Here is a 20,881-nt window from a genome sequence, read left to right as displayed (position 1 = left end):
CACGATGGAGATCGCAGTGTCTGCATTTCGTTACTCCCGTCATTATTTAAATATCATGGTTATGGCCACGCAGGTTTTTGATGAAAATCATGGACCATTATTTTCATGCATGGATCATGGATGAAAATCATGAACCCATTGTGAAGCATGTGTTTTACCAATGTGTGGCCGCACTGCGAAGCTGCAAGGAAGAAGCTCCTGCAGTGTTTTCGGTTGGAAGCGTTCGGTCATCCACCATTGCAGACCGGCGCAGAGAACTGGTTGAAAGAACAGGCACCTATCATCTACGAGCAGAGCTGGGGCCATGCTACGACAATCGTGAATCGAAACGAACTATGTGGAGAAGTAGCTGATATGTGTATCGGAAAGTTCCGAATAAAGCAACATTTCTCTCTCTCCGAATAAAGCAGTCTTAGTTTTCACTCTCATTTTCACATCCCAACCAATAGGACCTTGAAAAAAAAAGAATAAAAATAGACTTCGTACCATAACAGAACAAAGCATGGCGATGCTTCCTGCAAAGAAAGACACGGCTTTTGCATGGCTCATGTTAATTCGCGTGCGCATCACTATATTTTAATTTATACACTTTGTTGACGATTACTTGTGCTCTGTCCAATTCTTAGTTTCTTTCGTCTTCGTCATATTGTAGCGCTGCAAAAGCATCATTATTAACTCGAATCAACTTCTGCACTTATTCGTTATTCGTTTGTGTTTGCGTGATTGACCAGGGTGTAAAGTGTATGTAGACAGCAGATGAAGACGACGCTACTGAAAAAAAAAAAACACCCAGGAGGCCTTTATTACGCGAGGCGTGTCATCGCAGCTAATAGTACACTCCCGGGTACTCCTTCTCTGTCTCCTTCTTCAGAGACTTCGACGGACCTTTGCAGAGGGCACCTTTGGAGTACATCGGCCGCTCCTTGGCACAGCCGAACCGGTTTGCGAAGAGCGGGTTGTTCATAGCGAAAGGTATGTTTACCCTGCGGGAAAGCATTTCGTATAAGACAACTCAAGCAGCACAGCACATTGTTTACACGTTCGCAATTGATGGCCCGCGAAAGGCCCGGTCAAGCCACTGCAAAACCCTTGTTGGCAAAGTCAGCTTATGAGGATGTCAACAATGATCCATCGTAACCAGGCAAAATACAATATTGGTACCGCCATCGTACAAGCATGGCAACAAAGGCCCATCATTCACACCCAACATAGAATATTGGCACAGCCATCGTGTAAGGACGGCAACAATGAAATAACGTTGCCAGCCAACGTACAATATTGGTAGCACCGTTGTATGAGATGGCAATTAGAGTCTATCGTTCTCTGGCAATTAGCAAACTGGCACGCACAATGACACACACAGGATCTTGATTACTAAGTTGGCATTCAGTGTCGCACAAAATATGTCCTAAATAGTTGGACAAAACTTGTTTTACAGATGTTGAGCAATTTAAAATAAAATAGGTACCAAGTTATCAACTTAGTTTTACGAGCTGCTGGAAACGCAAAACAGGAAACAGGAAGGAAACGCAAAACAAAGTAAAATCGAACTTTGCAATGCTTGTAAAAATGTGCGATTCAGCCAGCATATACATGAGAAAGCCAATAGAATTCTAGTTTGCTTCGCAATGGGTCTTTGCACTAACTCGACCACCGAAAATTCGTGCTTGCCCACCGAAATTATTCTTGTTTTTTGTTTTTGCTAAAGACTCGTTGGATCACAGGATTGCAGTATTTTTGTGTGCGCGCTACAGCAATGTGCTGTCCAAGACTGCTATATTGCCGGCGAAATCTCCAAATGAACGATCAGTTATGTCTGCACTCTCAACGCTTCAAGCAACCAGACGTGTTCACTTCAAATGTTCTCGGTGTTCGGGAGGCCGGAGAAGCAGCGCGACGCCACGTCTTGCTCAGGAATTTTACATCCTCTCTGACGGCAGTGGGGTAGCGTGGTGGTGGCTGGTCATAAAACACTGTCACTTGACGGCTGCTCCACCTGCTACGGTTCAACAGCGGTTACGTGTTTGAAAAGGAAGGGGGGAGGAGGATGGCGGGAGACGACGGGACCTCGGAATATGCGTGCGTGTTTCAGCCTGTTGTGGCCGGCGGCTCTCCTTTGTTAGTCAGTAGCGATTACTTCCCCTCGTTTGGGCTCCCTGCATGGGCGAGCACGCACGCACCCTTCCGAATTCAGGGTGTGATGCCACAGTGATAAACAGCTGCCTTGCGCTTCTTTGTACCCGATGTGTACTGACAACTCGCAAACTCTCAGCCGAATTTTTGTGTTCCTATCGCGTTCAGTAAGTCGTTCCTTCTTTCCATCGCATGTTACTTGCCGTGTTTTTCGTATGTGAAATATGTGCTGCGTTTATAGTCTACATTACCACGTATTTCATTTAGATTTGTTTGTTAATACCCCGTCTCTTCGAAGGACTTCCGGTCGAGCACTTACTTCCTAGTTTCACAATGCTCACAAAACGTCTTGTAAAAACTAAAAATTGTATGAAATCAATTGCTCGGGTTGCGTTTAAGAGCTAAGTAGATACATATGATATCGAAGCAGCATACTGAAGGTAAGGGTCAACTATCTGTCAGGATAATAATGGTAATTGAATGAATGAATGGTTTTCTTGCGAGCAGCTGGGATCGTTGTGCGAGTGCCACTGCCCGACACCAAAATCAAGGATTAGGGTTGCCGCCAATTTTTGAGAGCGCAGCTCTTAGGCGCCTGTCCCTGCGTTGAGTGTCGTCGTCGTCGTCATAACCGGCAGGACGAACGAGGACGAAAGAGAGCAAACGCGGAGCGCAGCAGAGGATGAAATTAAGCGATAGCGAGGAGAGTGCGAGGAGGAGGGAACGATAGCGGCGAGACGACAGATTCTGCGGCGGCCGATGACGTCATCACTAAGGTATGCGGCGAGGGCGTCCACCGATACCATGTTTGGAAATAAAGCGCTGCATGAACGGAGGCCTGCCTGCGGAGGCTGTTGTGAATCATAACTGGAAAACTTTTCGGCGCAAATCGAATGAGTACACATAACACAAAGGAACAGTACGGGTGCCAACTAATTTTATTCCACAGTGGAACGAAGATTTTATAGCACAGTCAATACACATGCTCAGGTGTGTGCGCACCAGTTTTCTTAACCAAAGAACAGCAAGGTGCTGCTGAGAAAACTTCGCTCTTTATTTTGAAGTAATAGTGAAGCTGTGATGATGCAGGCGGTCGCCTTTTTGTCCCCTTATGCAATACGCCTCTACTACTTCTCTCAGTTTTTTCCTTTGCTCTGCCTCTAAACTTTGCTTCGCTGAACTTCTGGTAGCATCCACACACCTTGCAATGCGTTGACATTAGGCTGCAGAAACGAACACCGTAAAAATGGCTTCGGCAGCCTGACCATCTCAGTTATGAACCAGCACCAACTAGCTCAAACCAGGATTCTGCTGTTGTGGAACGCGCCCATGCGCTGCCTTCCGCGGTCTCCCCGTTAGCGAGGCCGTCGCGCTAGGCTCAGTCTGTGGCGGTTGATGTGAAATTGGCTGCACGAAAGTGTCCGCGCCAGTTACACTGCTCACGGCATTCTCTTCCTGATGTAAACTGTGTACCTATATAGAAAATAGTCTCAGCCAGTTCTTTCTGAATAATGAGCGACGAAACCGGTGGAAGTGCGTCGTCTGCCACTGCTGCAAACGAGCTGCCCGAGCAGAGGCTCAACGTCGCCGACGCCAGAATCCAGAGGTGCGCGCCGCCGAAGGTCAACCTGATCGCCGCCGCTGAGAGGACGCTGAAGTGCGCAGTGCCGAAGCAAAATCAAATCACCTAAAGAGCTGCGCTCAAAATTCGCGTTAGGCGGTATTGTAATAGCCGGTGAATTTTTTTTCTTATTTCTCCCGTCTTTCTTTTTTTTCTTTCTCGTAACACGCCTTGCACTTGCTATTAGGGCAAACGCTTATTATATCGCCTCACGTTTGAATATACGTCGAATTCGTCTCTATATCCTCCACGAGTAGGTAGCGCGCATAGTTACGTTACGTGACTTTTACGAGCTATCATTCATAAAGAGGTAGGCTCACGCACTTGCCAGTAAATGTCTTCTGAAAATACAATGTAACTTTCTGTAGGGCCCACGTATCAGCACGCGCAAACATGTTTCCGGCCGCCAAGCCATGGCCATGGCGATCTTAGGACCGCGTCGAGTGCTGCGCAGGACGACTGACTGATGCCCGGTAAGAATGTATCACTTTGTCATGCAATATCGTTTGATTGAAAAACTGCCAGTTGGGCGTGTTGGTATACATCCATAATGGTGAAGCGCGAAAAGAAACGGAGACTTACGAAGAACACAGGCCACGATGCTACTAGCAACTGAGTTTATTTATATAACAACGCCTACATATAAATAAAATGTCCGTCATCAATGAAGCCAAAAATTTAACACGTGATCATAAAAGAAACAATCAGGCAAAAGATAAAAACCGTGCATGCACTACTACCAAGGCAACAAACGCAGTTCCATTTTACCTTCTCTAAAAAAGCAACTTCACATTCCGAGGGCAATATAGATGGCTGGCTAACGCAATCATTGCCACTTCTCCTGATATGATAAGCCTCAACGATCTCCCTGACAGTTCGATCGGCGGGCTTGTCAACCACAGTGTTTTTTTTTTGAAAGTCAGGTTTGCACGTGCACTCTTTACGGTGCATTGCTGGATGTGAATACGGTGCCTCTTTCAGTAAACTTTCGTGTTCGCGAAGACGTACATTTACGCATCGGCCCGTTTGGCCGATGTAATACTTTCCGCATGTAAAAGGGACATCGTATACCACATCCTTTCTGTAATTGACAAACTTGGTTCCAAGCCTGATGCCACACCCATTGTTGGTTTCAGTACGTTTTTTGTTTGCAAACCTTTGCACTGCAGGGCATATCTTAGCCAACTTGTTTTTGACCAAGAACAGTACACGTTTTAAATTTTTGGCTTTAATGATGACGTACGTTTTATATATACGAGGGCGTTGTTTTCTAAATAAGCACAGTTGCTAGTAGGGCTGTGTCCTGTGTTCTTCATAAGTCTCCGCTTCTTTTAGCGCTTCACCATCATGAATCTTTTGATTGTTTGCTTGTGCTGACTATTCGGCTATAAAGTAACTGCAAGTTGACCATCCCCGAAAAGTTAAAAATAATGCTAGATCTTCACGTGCCAAAAGCCCGGATTCATTCACGCCAGCGGAATCGAACCCGCGTTCACTAGGTCAGCGGCGCGAAACCTTACCTGCTAAGCTGCTACTGCGGGTGTCTTACATGTTCAATTGTTAGATATGAGCAGACGTTTTTTTTAACGCTCATACGGTCTGCTAGGAGTATATAGCCCAGTCACGCACTGAGCTGCGCCCTCTGGCTGGGACCATACAGAACATTTGAAAGTAAAAAAAAAGCCAGTTTCGCCGCAAGGGCGAAGCAATGATGCGATAGCAACAAATTGTAATGCGATACGGAGAAAATACGGCACATCCTACGCAGTGTGGCATTCGATGTAATGCGAAGCAGACGGCAGAGAGCTGCTACATTGCCTTGTTTGTCTTTGATACAAGTGAAATCATTCATGCTATGGCATCCAGTTCAATATATATCACATGTTTGCCATGCATACATACATGTACAATCCGGTATATATCATGTTAATGAAACGTATATTCTGGAATATACAATGCATGACCTGTCATTTATGTTCCTCATACATTAGTCTCATGCCATACCAACTTAGGCATATATCCAGTTAACGAAACGGCTGGAAGCACACCATGGCAGTGTCGTGTAGATCGTAGCCCACATGGCATGCATATCATGATTCGCATGTTAGGACCTGCCATTTATGTTTGTCAAACAGTGCCGTCGCACAATACCAATTTTGGTGTATAACAATCTACCAAATCAGCCGCGAGCGCACCATCATCGTGGCATGCAAATAATGCCGTACAAAACACGCATGTCATGATTTTCATGTTACCATCTATCGTATACATTCGTCATAAAGTCACGTCGCGCAATACCGAATTTAGTATATGTGAAGCCAACGAGACGGCTGCGTGTTCACTGTGAGCGTGGCATATAAATCATGCAGTACATGACATGCATGTCGTAATTTGCTTGCTACAACCTCTCATTTACGTTCGTCCTGCAGTCGCGTCGCGGAATACCAATCTTGGTGTATACCAAGCCTCAGAAACCGTGAGCGCACTATGACTGTGGCATGCAACTCATGCCATACATGACACGCATATCATGATTTGCATATAACCACCTGTCATTTATGTTCGTCATACAATCACGTCGCGCTATACGAATTTTGCTGTACATCAAGCTAGCGAAACGGCCGCGAGTGCACCATGAGGGTGGCATGTAAATCATGTTGTACATAACATACATGTCATGATTGTCATGTTACCACCTCTCATTTACGTTCATCGTAGAGTCGCGACGCGCAATACCATTTTGGTTCACATCACGCGAGCGAAACGCCAGCGATCGGGCAACGAGCATGGCATGTAAATCATGTGGTACATGACTTGCATGTCATGATTTTCGCGTTACCACCTCTGATTTACATTCATCATACAGTTTCGTCGCGTAATACCAATTTTTGGGTATGTCAAGCGAGCGAAATGGCCGCGAGAGCACCCTGAGTGTGGCATGTATATCATGTCGTGCATGACTTGCATGTAATGATTTTCACGTTACTACTTCTAATTTACATTCACCATACAGTCTCGTCGCGTAATACAAATTTTGGTGTATGTAAAGTGAGTGGAATGGCCACTAGGGCACCATGAGCGTGGAATGTATCATGTCGTACATGACTTGGATGCCATGATTTTCACGTTACCACACCTGATTTACATTCATCATACAGTCTCGTCATGTAATACCAATTTTGGTGGATATCGAGCCAGCGATACGGCCGCGAGTGCACCATGAGCGTGGTATGCGTATCATGACATGCGTATTATGATTTGCACTTTAGGACCTCTCACTTATGTTCGTCATACACTTTTGTGATGCCATACTAATTTTGGTATATATCATATTAATGAAACGGCCGGAAGAGCCCCAAGACCGTGGAATGTAAATCATGCTGTTCATGATATGCATGTCATGATTTTCATGTTATGGCCCGTCATTTAGGTTGGTAATATGGTCATGTGTTATACCAGTTTTGGAATACATCGCGTTAACGAAATGGCCAAGAGAGCACAAAGTTGTTGGCGGCTAGTTAGATACATTGATAGATACCCTCAAAGTCGCAGAAGTTCGCTAATAAACGCTTCGCATTTAATAGCAGATGACTCCTTTAGCAAACACGGCCGCTGCAGCAAACGAAGTGCCCTTCATGCGGTTTACGGCTTCTACACAATATTTGTGATTAGAGCACAACGCGTACAGAGCTACGCGCCATCAGTTGAACACACCCCCTCTAGATATAAGCACAGTAGCACAGGCGACCACGCCCCGTAGGTCAAAGTACGGAGCTAGAGATGGATGGGACGACGCCCTTGCAACTGTAGTAGTAGTAGTCGCACCAAGAAAATTTACAGGGGGTTCTGAAAGGCTGCCGCTCTTGTTTTCGCTGTGGCTGTGCTGCGTGTTCAGGGCAGTTCTGGCGTTTATGCTATCTCGCGGGTAATAGTGAACAAACCTCTCCCGCGTTGAAGCACCTCATCTGCGTACCACCAGCGGTAAATAGTGTACATAAATAGCTCGCTGTTTGTAAGCTGGATGATGAATGCGTCTGTGGCCAAGTGGTTTAACGCGTAGTATTGCAGAGCGAAAGGTCGCTGCTTCGTGACCACGGTCGCGAGCTTCCCATTTTGCGGGGCACTCGTCACTTCAGTGGAGAATGCGAGAGAATACTGCCGCTTCTCATCACGCCCGTGTGTACGATGCCGATGGCACGACAAAATATAGCCCTCATCGCGTCCTTAAAACCAGATTTTGCCCTGTACGGGAATAATTGATGTAATCTTCATTCCAATCAATAAGATTAAGGCTCATTGGTGCTTGTGTTTCTTTTAAATTCTGTGTGCCTCCACTGTGCCTCCACACATAAGCTACATCATATGTGCATAAACATTTCATTTAACTCAAAATGTGTGCAACCATTTGATGCCAGACATTCGATGCAATATGTCCGTGAGCATTTGATGTAGCTGGAGTGTATTTAGTGTTAAAATGAGCACACTAAGCACGCACAGATTTCTTGGGGCTGATTAGGCGGAGGCTCACTGCATTTCAAAGAAACGTGAGATTTCTATCAGGAAGGCATCTATAAGTCCACGCTGCATTAAATATAAATTATTAGTACTAACTGAGTAGTGGTATAGTAAACTAGGCAAGGATTTTCGCGATGTTGTATGCATGGTCTGACCGCGGTGCGTGGCGAGTTTGTGTTTACTCACCCTTAGCAACATTGAACCTCTAAGCTCGCTTTCAAGCGACGTTCGTTGCCGTCTTCGTTTTGCTTCCGATGGTTTCCCGCACTAATAAGCATGTCACACGGTAACAATCCCAGCAGAACTCGTGAAGTTAAATTAGAACCTGTACGCCGTCCAGGAAAACAAACTTATTCCAGTTCCACCCAGTGTGTAACCTGCAGAAACAGCGGAACTGTGGCTCTCCTGTGTTTCGTTTGTGATTTTCTGTGATGCTTCGCGCTTTTGTGTGGGTGTCTGGTCACGTTATTGGTACAACAGAGATGCACAGGAAAGGACGTGGGGCAGCCCCTGCCACACCCACCCCTGCTACAGTGGCTTTAGACCCTACTCGCGCTTGAGCCGCGCTGTCCCCTTTCACTGTGCGGCTACGGCTTCGTCCGAGGCAGTTACGCCAGCTATGGCTACGGCTTCGTCCGAGGCAGTTACGCCAGCTATGGTTGAATCTGGGAACCGGAGCGTGACAAGCGCGTCAGGCCCAAACCTAGAACCGCCACGCAGTTAAAAATGTTAAAAGGTGTTAAAAGGACATTAGCGATTCAGTGCTCACGATACTAGCCGCCAGAATCGTTCCAGATGCGTGGTTCCCATCGTCAAGGACGCATGTTAGAAAACAAACTGCAGGTAGTGTCTTGTTTTTGCCGCATTCTGTCTCAACAATGAAGGGGAATTGTTGGAGGGGCTCGTTCGAGGATTTGGTGCCTTAGGTAGCATGCGTGCCACGTGACGCCCTTTGGCAAAAAGGAGTGTTCCACGCTTGCTGCTTTATCTAGGAGCGGCTTTTGCAAGCCCTCGGCGATTAAATGAACAAAAACACTCAACGAGGACAATGGTCGAGGAAGAGGTCTCCGTTGTAGCTTAATTGGTAGATCATTGCACGAGTTATTCGAAGGCTCCCCCCATCCCCGTTGTAAGGAGTGTTTTTTCGTCCACATCATTTCAACTTATGCCGCAAGTTCGGCACTACAGTTGGAAAGAACAAATAACCTTTATGATTCTCCTCGGCTGAATGGTCTATCGGTTTCATTTCTTTCTGTCTTAATACGGCACGAAGAACTAAATCTAACGCTGTAGAGACATTATCACAACAGCACATGTATCGGAACCGCTGCTCATGATCGGAGTCCTGGCCCTGCTCTGGCGGTCGGCTAGCTGTGCTCCGAATTCAAGCAAATGAGCGTTTTCACTTTCATAGATTGCAATCTACGACATCCAAATATTTACGTGTGCTTTGCGCACATGGGCCAAGTTCAAGCCAGTGAGACTTTTAGTGAGTGCGGTTAAATATAGTTTAGGCGAGCCTCAGTCTGAGTAAGCCATGAGGAAAAAAAAAAAAGAAAGATCGCTGGTTCCTTAGTCTGAGTGATTCGATTTTGCGTACTTTTCCGACGTAGAGTACGGCTGAAATATCTATAATTCATTATCCGCTACAGTTAAGGTTTTCATCGTTCTCAAATAGAGATTGGCGCGCAGCTTATCTGCGTACTTATCGGCTGCAGTGGCTCCATCCCGTTTTCGGAGGTATGCGATAGTCGGGTCAGGGTCCATGTGCTCGCATCTGGCCTGAAAGAAAGACAAATGGAGGCCCCTTGTGTGTAGCCAAGCAGGACTTGTACGGCAGGTTAACTATTCTACCCGCCAATAAAAGAATATTCGCAATATTCACAATACTTAAGAAGAAAGCCCGACAGGCCGAAAACATTTTACCGCTTCTACATGCGCCGATGGGACGCTTTGTCGCTTCTTGGTTTTTAGGCCACGGTCACACTTGGGGAAGGGCGGGAAATCAAAACGGGCGGTTCTTTTTTTGGCTTGTTCTAGAATGGTTCTGGCGCGCCCCATTCACCGAGTCCATCTGGCCGGTCATGAGAGGCGTGGGTCGCAGGGCAGCTTGCCTTTCTTCCGGGTCTTTTCGCGCCCTCAATTTTGTGCACGAAATCGAGAAAAAAAATAAATTTCTCGTGTTCAATCTGTTGTTTTCTGAAGATACACCAGCAGGAAGACGGCGGATGCCACAACAATAAATATTAAGAAAGGCTACATAGCGCTTTTCTGCTGAACGAGTCGCTAATTCTTGGCTCATCGACCGTCTTAATCTTAATGTGGATGTTGAGGAACGCGTCCTCGTAAAGGCTGCAAGTTTTCTTGCACCGCCGCCGACTGGCCACCATCTTAAAATGCTGACCAAATGTTGGCATTTTAGTGCAGCGTCCGGTAACAATAAAGGCCCGAGACAGATAAGGAAGGCTGCTCTATTTTCAGCCCGCTTAAAGGCTCTAAAGAAGATTAATTTCCATTGAGTGTTGCCATGTACGCCTAAATGGAGCCCTAGTGTGAACGTACCCTTGCTGCTGGTATGCTTTGCCTATTGATTTTATGGTTCCAACGTATATTTATTGCACGGGAAACTGTCCTAAAGTCCTGTCTGTCTAATTAGTGTCTAGCGCTTTCAGCGAGCTGGTTCCTTTTTATGACGTGCATTAGAAGCACTTAATAACACCATAGAATTGGCACGAAGTAAGGTGCGTGCCCACCTGAGCTGCAAGTCAATTTTCCGCAATCAGCAATAATAAGGCTGTTTTACTGCGAAATGTCCTTTCAAGGCTATGTTGTAGGTTTCAATTGCAGCTGTACGGACCACGCGGTCGCAGAGGTGGCGAAGCGTGTCACTATGAATTTTGACGATCTATCCACGGCTACGTCACAGGCTGATGCGCTGCTGGCGGGCGAAGTTCATGACGCAGCAAAATACGGAACCATACACGCTGGTAGTGTGCAGCAGTGTAGATTTTAAGGCCACGAAAAACGACAGGGACTTAGCACATACCGCCAAGCCGAGGCAGCTGCCAACATCACAACTGCCGAGGCAAATTGTTGTATCGTGCTCAAAAGGGAAAGAGACATAAAAGCGCGGCTACAGTGCGCTGCTTATATATGACTGTTCCGATGGTTGCCATAATCGCATTAATTATGCCCATCAACTTCGTAAGAATACTAATAACAGAATATATTACACGAACGCGTACGATTATTCGGTCCGCATGCGGACCAATGCTCAGACGACAAATCTGCTTATGGGAGCGCGCGTAGCCACACGTAGCCGTTGTCCCTGAAATGTCTGTCATTCTTATTTGATCGCACGGGAGCTGCACAATCAGCTTTATAGACCCAGACGGCTACACACGGAGACCAACAGAGCATTTGTAGGGGTCACCCCGGCCTCATTGAACAGAGCAATGATTTCTAGTTCATTCGTGCTCGTGAACCTGCCAGCTGAATCCGCATCTTTATCACCTTTTATCCGTTATCCTTGACAAATACTCCAGGGGTCTACTGAATATGCCACGTCGACCAATAAGTAGTGGGTGACAAAAAGTTTGCTCATATCCTTCTACCGCCTGACGAATATCAATATGTTTCTTTTTCACATCACTTATGAAAAATCAGTGGGACAGGGCGTAAAGATCTTTGGCAAGGCACCGGCCAGTGCCTTTACTGCGGCGACAGCTACATACCTGTGCAGCTTGGATGAAGAAGTACTGTCCTTCGGTGAAGAACGGGATCAACGACACTCTGGCCTGCTTGCTGACATCCCACTTGGCGTGATTCAAGACGTTTCTGTACATCTGAAATAAATACAAATTTGCTGCTCCGCATTGCATACGAGAGCTGACTGTTCTACGAAGGCAGTTTCGGTAACCGCCACCCGTTTTACTCATTCATTCACTCATTCATTTTCGCCCTTTGCATAGTGAAGGAAACTTTCGAACGTGCAAGTAAACGTCCCACTACGGCTCCTAATACAATTTGGCTACTTAAATGCGTAGATTTCTTTTTATAGGTGTCCTCACGTGTTCAGCGACTGTTCATCTGGTCGCCAAAGTTGAACGCAAAAATCAGTTGCACCGCAAGTACGAACAACCAATGCGATAGCAGCAAATTAAAATGTTATACAAAGTAAGGTTAAGAGCTAACCATTTTGTAACCAATCTCGCGTAACTCTAGAAAATGTTGGTGCAGGTGAAAGCGAATACGGCCGCTCCAGACAGCGATGTGGTTTTCGTGATGTCTGTCGCCTCAACGCGAAGTAGGTGGTGAAAAGGAGCATATCATATACAAGAGCATACGGGCCGTATACTGACGTCTGTTGAGATAGCGCACGCGGCAGCGCTCGCGACCGCGCCCTTACGATCAAAGTGTGGAGTTGCTGCTCGAGCGACGCAGACCCCCCCCCCCCTCATCCCCCTTTCAACGACGCCCCTTCACAATGGTGCCAATCGTAGGGTAATTATGATACGGTTGGCCAAAGAAAGTTTAGAACTAACCCAACCTCGCTTCAAACAGTAAAGCTGTTCCCTTTAAATTATCATAGAATGCCTCCCTACTGATTACGTATTTGCCCTTTCGGTAGTTACTCGGAGCAGGTTTTCTTTCCATCGCATCTATGCAATATATCCTCTCCGCCTATCTGACTTTCCGCTTAACGCTCTTTCATTCTAAAAAGACGGCGTGCAAACACGGACACAAGAAAGAAGTCATGACACCACAAACGCCGACTAACAACTGAAGAGACGCACAACGGCGGAAAAGAAGGCACGAAAACTTATCTGCGCATGCCCATGCAATAGGCGAACCTATCAATCCGGCACGCGTGAGGTTTTACGTGGGAGATAACTGTCAAAGCATTTGATTTCATCTTTATGCAAGTTAATCGACGGTTGGCTCACGCATGCTCTAAAACTGTTCACTATATGCCATGCTTCAATCATCAGGCGCATTTCTTCATTTCTATGCCCGTACAACACTGAGCATTCATCAAATTTCGGCGTGCACTTACAATCTCGACAATGTAAAGATAGATTAGAAGGTGAGCCTCCGGTTAGCAATCTCTTATGTTCCAATAATCTCTGGTTAATGCAGCGGCCCGTCTGTCCTATGTAGAAGCGGCCGCACCTGAAAGGGGCCTTATACAGTAAGGTACGAATTTGGGCTGGTTGGTGCATGACTTCAAGTAGAAAACAGCGCTACGAGACGGGACAAAAGAAAGGACACAAACAGGCCTTATACACCACACTTCTACAGTGAATTTGTTGGTGTGTTTTACAACAGAAATATCGGTTCGCTTCTTGTCTTTTTACTCGCTCATCCTTCCTCTGCACAGCGGCACAAATGTTACCTAGCTTATTGGCAGCCGTGAAAACACCAATAACCGTGTATATACTTCCTACTTTCTTATGCCTGTGAGATACGCAATGAATGCACGGTGTACCTACAACACGTTTCTTCCTATCGCTTTCTGCAACCCTTGAATTGTGAATGAAACTTTCGAACATGCAAATAAACGTCCCACTACGGCTCCTAATACAATTTGGGCTACTTAAGTGCATAAATTTCCTTTTATAAGTGTCCTCACGAGTTAAGCAACTGTTCATCTGGTCTTCTTTAAACGTTCAGCGACAGTGGCCACTGCATCGCCAGGATACCCTACATCGAAAAGACGCGTAACCTGTGCGTTAAAGCTATCACTCATTTTGTGCTCACACGACTTGGTGAGGGCTGACTTGGTGAGGCAAGACATGGCGATGCCGTTTTTTACAACCTTCGAGTGCGTCGACGAAACATTTAACAGCGGTTTCGATGATCTAGGAGAATAGTGCCAGCACAAGTGGTTCTTATGAAACGTTAAGGGAATGTCTAGAAATTGTGTTCCATTATTCTGAGGTACCTATTTAGTAAAGCTCAGCCCCCCTCCATTTAATTCAAATGTTTAGCTCACTGAGGTTACCACCGTTTCAAAGTTCTCGCCACTACGAAAAATCAAGTAATCGTCCACAGAACGAAAAACCTTAATGACCGAATTACCTAAGGCGCCTCCCAAAAGAGTGTCAATCTTGCTAAGGTATAAATCACTAAGAACCGGAGCAACCTTAGAACCACTACATATGCCTAATTTCTGCACATAAACGCCTTCCTTCCAACCTAGCAGCGTCGACGTTAAATACAATGAAAGAATTTGTAGAAAAGCACTGGTAAAAACACCACATTTATCGGTCAAAACCGTATCGTGCCCTTGTTCCTTAATACATTCATTAATTCATTTTAACAAGTCCTCATGCTGCAAAGAGTAATAAACGTCTTCAATATCCAGCACCGGGGCCGCGGCGTTTATAGTGTCGTGACTTCTTTCTTGTGTCCGTGTTTGCACGCCCTGTCTTTTTAGAATGAATGTTTACCAACTAGCTCAGCTGTCTGTTATTCTAACGCTCTTTGTTAGCATGTCGCTCGCACTGCCAGCCTTATACTTCCTGGTAATCTCCTAGTTACCTTTCTTAAGTGTGAGTCAAAGCACTTTCCACACAATTACCGGAACGCTTTTTCACTGCCCATCTGGTGCCTTTCCTACTCCTTGGACTCTCTACGAAACTAATTTTCAAACCGCTGAAGTGGCTCTCGACTTAAGCGCCACCACGTATATTTTGTCTACATGTCGTACAGTTAGGTACAGTCTGTACTTTATATTATTATTATTACACTGCGCTACTTTAGGTGCCAGGTAAAATTTAGGGTAATACAAAAAGTTGTGGCGTAAAGTAGGATAATTTTGACCGTGACGTAGGGAATTTTACAAAAATAGGTTGGCAACACTGCCCCTTCACGCTCCTTCGCCCAACAAAAGACCAGTGGGGCGTTTCCTCTCGCTTGAAGAGCCATGGACACTCGTGCTCCCACGCGGCATGATGTTATGGAATGCGCCCTTCGTGCGACAGAGATGGACGGCTCGTTTCATCTCCGCTTCAGCCGCGTTCGTCACCAGCGCTTGCGTGCTTTTACTCGCGTGTTAAAACCTACGATGCGCGGGTCGACGTTTTCGATTTGGATTTAACAGGTGTCCATATAATCGCTGTTGCAATAATAACTACGTTGCACCGCGGCCGAAATGTGAGATGAATTGGTGTGGAATAAGAAATGTGGGATAAGAAGGCGATACGTTGGGCACCGATGAGTACAAAACGAGGTGAGAGGCAATAGCCTGGAATGCAGTTTCGGCCCGCACTGTATACCTTTCCAAATAGTTTGGCTAAATAAGACTATCTTATTCATCCTCACAGAATTACGGGAGTATGCCTAGCGTAATATGCGGTAGAGCCAGCCCAGCTTGAGCAGCAGCGTGCAGCAAGCTTGGATCATCGGCGAAGTATCATTGCGACATAAGATAGTATGTAAATCTAATTCCTTGGCCACGGACTTGCTAAATACGGCTTGTCAAACTCGCAGAGTACTGCGATGCAATACGGCGGGCGTGTGGAATTTACAGCGCGGTTATCTCTATAGCGGACTGCAGTCGGAAAAACAGATGCAGCCAGTTATCAACGAAAAGATTAAGGAAATAAAGTGGCAACAAATGGTATGTTGAGCTAGGCGCGCTGAGCTATAAAAATGTAAGTCGGCAACAGAAGCAGCCACCGAGTGTAAAATAAGGCAATAAAGAGGAACAGTAGCGTCAAGCATGAAGTGAGGAGCATTGAGCTACATAAAAGTGTCATTAACACACGCCAGTAAACATCATACTCATGCTTCGTTCACCATTGTGTCGCAAAAACTGCCGCCATTCTCTGATATTCAGCTGAAAATTCATTCAGTACAGCCAGCGAAGGCGTACCCGACATAAACCTTACGCAAGGAAAAATATGCTATGCATTTGCAGCTTGTATTTGTCAGAACCCAGCTAATTATTCTCGTGCCGCGTATAGCAAACACACCGCTACTGCTACTGAGCCGTGCAGGCGTGGTATTTACACCAACGGCGTCTTTTATACGCCAGGCATTAGGAAGTCGAAGCTGAAGTCAGCCTACTGTTCGCATTCAGAGACGGCAGTGTTTCCATATGAGAGAACTCACTCAGCCATAGTCGCTGCAATCCATCAATGTGAAACCTTTGCTTGTTATGAGTCACGCGTGCTGGGATTGTTTAGCAGGTTTTTAACGATAGCTGGGCGACAGCGCCACTGCTTTCGATATGTAATGATGTTAACAGACTCGGACCGCAAAGCACAGGAACACCGATGAGCCCGGGATATCTGATCTGCGAGCCTCCACAACCGCGTCATCACGTCGTAAGGCATACAAGCTTTGCAAGAAACGTATTGACCTATTTAGTTTAACAATACCGTCAAACATTATGGTAGAGTCCTTAAAGAGAGGAAAATGAAAGAACAAATTCAAATGAACAATATTCACAAGCACTGAATACATCAAAATCAAACGGAACACTATATATAATATGATCATCGAGCCGTGCTTCGAATTTGGATTGATCAGTATATGTTCAACATATACTGGGAGTTTCAGGTGCGCTTGAAAGTATCAATACGAGGGCCGTAAATTTAGATTTTCCACAAAGAAGGGAAAGCAGCGGCGAAATTTAGACAAACAGGAAGAAAGACAGACGCTAAGACTCGTTTGAGCAGCGGAATTTAAAACGGAGTTCGCCGGAGCTAGTTGGTTCATAGTGAACGTTGGTTTGAACAGCGAACTTTGAACGAGGGACAGAAAGGAGACAGACAAGCAGAAGCAGGCAAGAACGCCGCACAATTTTGAGACAGACAACGACATGTCTTCCTTTGTGTTCGTCTGAATATTAGTGAGAACTAACAGACCATAATGTTAAGGAAAGTATAGGGAATGTTATCTTTAGCAATTAGAATATAAATGCGAAGAAACTAAAGTGGACAAAAAGATAAGCCGCTCGCAGTAACTGAACCTGCGACCTTTGAATAACGCGTCCGATGCTCTACTACTGACCTACGACGGCGTTCATCCTCCCGTCCACTTAATGGGATGTGGATGGGAGGATCCCCATAAAGTGGACGGGATGATGACCGCCGCCGTAGCTCAGGGGTAGAGAATCGGACGCGTTATTCGAAGGTCGTAGGTTCGGTTCTTGCCGGCGGCAAGTTATCTTTACGTCCACTTTATTTCAGATTTATATTCTAATTACTACAGATAACAACCCCTATATTTTCTTTGGTATTATTATCTGTTATTTCTCATTATTTCTGTGCCTAACCAAGAAAAACGAGCCCTTAAAAGTCATCTTTCCTCCTTCATGTTCGTCTAAAATTCAGCGCTGTTTTCACTCCTTTGCACAATGAACCAACTTGCCCATGCCTTAAGCCTAGCAGCGATGATCCAGTCATGGTGAATTCCGTTTGCCAGGTGCGAAAATGTGTTTTTTAATATTTATTACTAATTTTCTGTCATCGTCTTTCTAACCGGTCCAGGTAAGAAGAAAAGAACATTTCCACGACTGAATCAAGCCGATATCAGGAGCATATATTTTTCGGCATAATTTTGATGAGAGCTCCATGCGGCATACACGTTTTGAAGAACTAGTTTTACAAAAAAAATTTGCAGGCTGCGAGTCTAAGATCGCATGCCGCATTCTCCAGTTTCTTTCTCAGGCACAACCTCCCGTATGCCTTTAGCACACATAGGTGTGCTGCAACTCAAATTTTTAAGTTATTATTCCTGTACACCTAAACTGACTAATATTTATAAAACACCTGTCCTCTTTGGTATATGGTAACGAAGAGGACGCTTTTTTGTTGTGTAGGTGTACCAGGTGATTAATGACTGTCAATAGTAATTTTAAGTTGGTCGGTCGTGCGTGTTTCGTACTGTAGAGTGAAAATTGGGGAACGCTTAAGCTTCGCCTTTAGGAGTTGAACGCGATAGCAATATCCTGCCCCTAGTGCGCACTTCGAACACTGCGAGTGTTTACCAAAATGCGCGCAATAAGGTTTCAGTGTGCGGATTGTTCATGTTTAGGTACCGTTCAGTATTATTCTTTTTTTTTTCGCTGCATAACTTCGTGATATGGAGTAGCCGAGGCAATATGGACCTCAACCTCTCCACAGCAAAACAGTTAGAACAGAACAGAACAGAACAGGTGTGTGCCTTATGTAATGAGTAGCATGCTTTAAACCAGGAGCAATTATGCGCGAGAACCTTTTTCGAAGCTGCGATGCACCCACTACGGGGTCTTAAGGGAATACGCGCAGTAATGTGTGTGCTTTTTGTAATGGGTGGCTGTCTTTAAACGACCAAGTCGTTATGATATTGACGTGGTGTGACGCTCGATGGCAATGTACGCTTGTACCACGCAATATTACTGCAATATTGCATCTCGTACTGTGACACCGGTATACAGGACGCGTATTTTTGGGAAGCATCAAAGTTACTTTCAGTGGATCTCCAAGCAGAGGCGTGGCTGTGTGGTAGAACACCTGCTTGCCACGCAGACGGCCTGGGTTCGATGCTCACTCGGACCGAACATTTTTATTATTTATTTTATTTGCAGCTTTTTCGATTTTTCGGTCACGGACAAGATGATGATTTTTCGCTCACAACCAACGGTGCCGACGCCGACGGCGGAATTTCTGCGATACGAGCTCTTTAACGCTATCGCGTTAAAACAGTTATCTGCAAAGAGCTTACGGTGTGCACCTCGTTTGATGACAGCAGAAATTTCATTATTGTACACCAAGAAGACAAGCGATCCCAGGAGAGATCCTTGCGGGACTTCTGCGAGTGCTCCCAGTGAGCCGGAAACATGGCCATTCCGGTGCTTTTCCTGTGCTTTCTGGTTCTAAGTCTGCGTATTTCGGTGCTCCATCAACCATGCAATTATTTCGACTAGTAACTTTCCATTCTACTGCATGACCATTTATTATTACTGCATGAATGCGATTTGTAAAGTATGCTTGAATCTGTGTTACTATAATGGCATTATGTACGGTTGTTTCCAGCTCATAGATCAGCTTTTCTCGAGGCACCTTATTAAAAGCTTTGGTGAAACACCAACCGCTGCAGTTTAGACAAACACGAAGAAAGACAGACGCTAAGACTCGTTTGAGCAGCGGAATTTAAAACGGAGTTCGCCGGAGCTAGTATATATATATATATATATATATATATATATATATATATATATATATATATATATATATATATATATATATATATATATATATATCGGGAAGCTTTTCCAATGGGCCAAACGTACTTGGGAAGAGAAGGGACACAACTAACCGGTTATCCTAATTTTATTTGCCAACGGTTTCTACCGGTGGATCGGTCTTCGTCAGGGCTTCGTCAAGCCCTGACGACGGCTCATTCGTGGTTCATGAACCGTCTTCGATAGCATTCATTCCGTTTGAATTCTCATTAACATAGAGTTTCCTACAATACTTACTAGAGGGAACTCTGGCGCTAGTGTCTATGGGAGCTGCAACGTATGACGCTTCAGCCAGCATGGGAATGATGGGTAGTACACAAATTTGTCTAAACTTCGTACTTTCGGCTCCGCTGGCTCCGCGTCGGCTGCGTCCGCTTTGTCGAAAAACGAAGTTCAGCAAAAGTCAGCAGTTTCACTTCGCCACTTTAACTTTTTTAGGCTCAGCAATTCAAATCTGGTCACGAAGTTCACAACGATCCATTCTTTTATCCGAAACAAATGCAAAAACACAGCAATAAACAAAGCCACAAGTACGTTTGAAGCCGTAAGCACGAAGACTAGGCAAATTTGTGTACTACCCATCATTCCCATGGTAGCTGAACGATCGCAGCGCCAGAGTCCCCTCTAGTTAATTTTAGGAAACTCTATGCTCATTAAGACCACGAAGTACGCGTTCGACTACCAAAATCTCACCGTGTAAGCCATTGGCACGGCCACGGAATCAAAGAAGATCTGCGTTGCGCCTGTCTTGTTTTTGCTTGCCTGAAAGAATGGAAATTAAAAAAAAAACACTAAGGGGCTCAACGAAAAAAAGACTGTCGGGTACGTGTCATGAACGTGAGCGTTCAAGATAGCATTTAGCCACACAGGGGTGAAAAATCTAACCCTCTGAGACGTTTTGTACGCAATTGTTCCCACCCGTTTTTGCTAGTTCTGTCGACTAGTAACTAGAAAGAGCATATGTTGTAGTTTGGATGAATTGAACTTCCTGCCTCATAAATATGTCTTCATTTAACTGCATTTTGCAGCCTACTGTTGCACATTGTTGAAGTAACTACCGTATTCGACGAGTCATTCGACGTGTCTCCTTCCGCGCTTAGCACGAAATGAACATAGCGAAGAACCAATTAGCGCTGTATAGCTGGCCTCAGATTTCATTCTATTTATGCAAAAAGCAGACCATAAAAGACTTCCGGATAAATGGGTACTAATTTAAATTTCTCGCGGGAAGCCGGCTTCTGTTAGTCAGCTAGCCGCAAGTACAAAGGAGCTCAAGAGCTCGGTGGTGCCAGGTAATAAAACTATGCAATGTGTCGTGCAGCTAGTCTTGAGGACAGGGGTTCGATTCGCGGCCAGTGCGGCCGCTTTCAATGGGT

At 45.4% G+C, this 20,881-nt stretch overlaps 1 protein-coding gene across 2 annotated transcripts; it reads right to left on the bottom strand.

The window, feature by feature from the left end:
• Window positions 1-798: 798 nt before the first annotated feature.
• LOC119388869 (uncharacterized) lies at window positions 799-20,259 on the bottom strand. 2 transcript variants are annotated; one of them, XM_037656247.2, is made up of 4 exons: window positions 20,199-20,259; window positions 12,004-12,114; window positions 9,975-10,051; window positions 799-983 (listed from the first exon to the last, which is right to left on the bottom strand). In XM_037656247.2, the coding sequence occupies exons 1-4, from the start codon at window positions 20,208-20,210 to the stop codon at window positions 827-829; spliced, it is 357 nt and encodes a 118-aa protein (XP_037512175.1). In that variant the 5' UTR covers window positions 20,211-20,259; the 3' UTR covers window positions 799-826. The 2 variants fall into 2 exon arrangements, with proteins under 2 accessions (XP_037512175.1, XP_037512176.1); XM_037656248.2 differs by lacking the exon at window positions 9,975-10,051.
• Between the last annotated feature and the right edge of the window lie 622 nt (window positions 20,260-20,881).

The sequence above is a fragment of the Rhipicephalus sanguineus genome, chromosome 4 (genome assembly GCF_013339695.2).
Source record: "Rhipicephalus sanguineus isolate Rsan-2018 chromosome 4, BIME_Rsan_1.4, whole genome shotgun sequence".
In the NCBI taxonomy this organism is placed as follows: Eukaryota; Metazoa; Arthropoda; class Arachnida; order Ixodida; family Ixodidae; genus Rhipicephalus; species Rhipicephalus sanguineus.
The sequence above is the reverse complement of the archived record's forward strand: the minus strand, read 5'-3'. Positions and strand labels throughout refer to the sequence as shown.

What these genes read in the sequence shown, in the direction of transcription:
- LOC119388869 (XM_037656247.2), bottom strand. An exon ending in TCTTCATCCAAGCTGCACAG is followed by an intron (nt 10,052 to 12,003) that starts GTATGTAGCTGT and finishes TCTTTCTTTCAG; the next exon opens with GCCAGATGCGAGCACATGGA. An exon ending in GGAGCCACTGCAGCCGATAA is followed by an intron (nt 984 to 9,974) that starts GTACGCAGATAA and finishes GCTTTCCCGCAG; the next exon opens with GGTAAACATACCTTTCGCTA.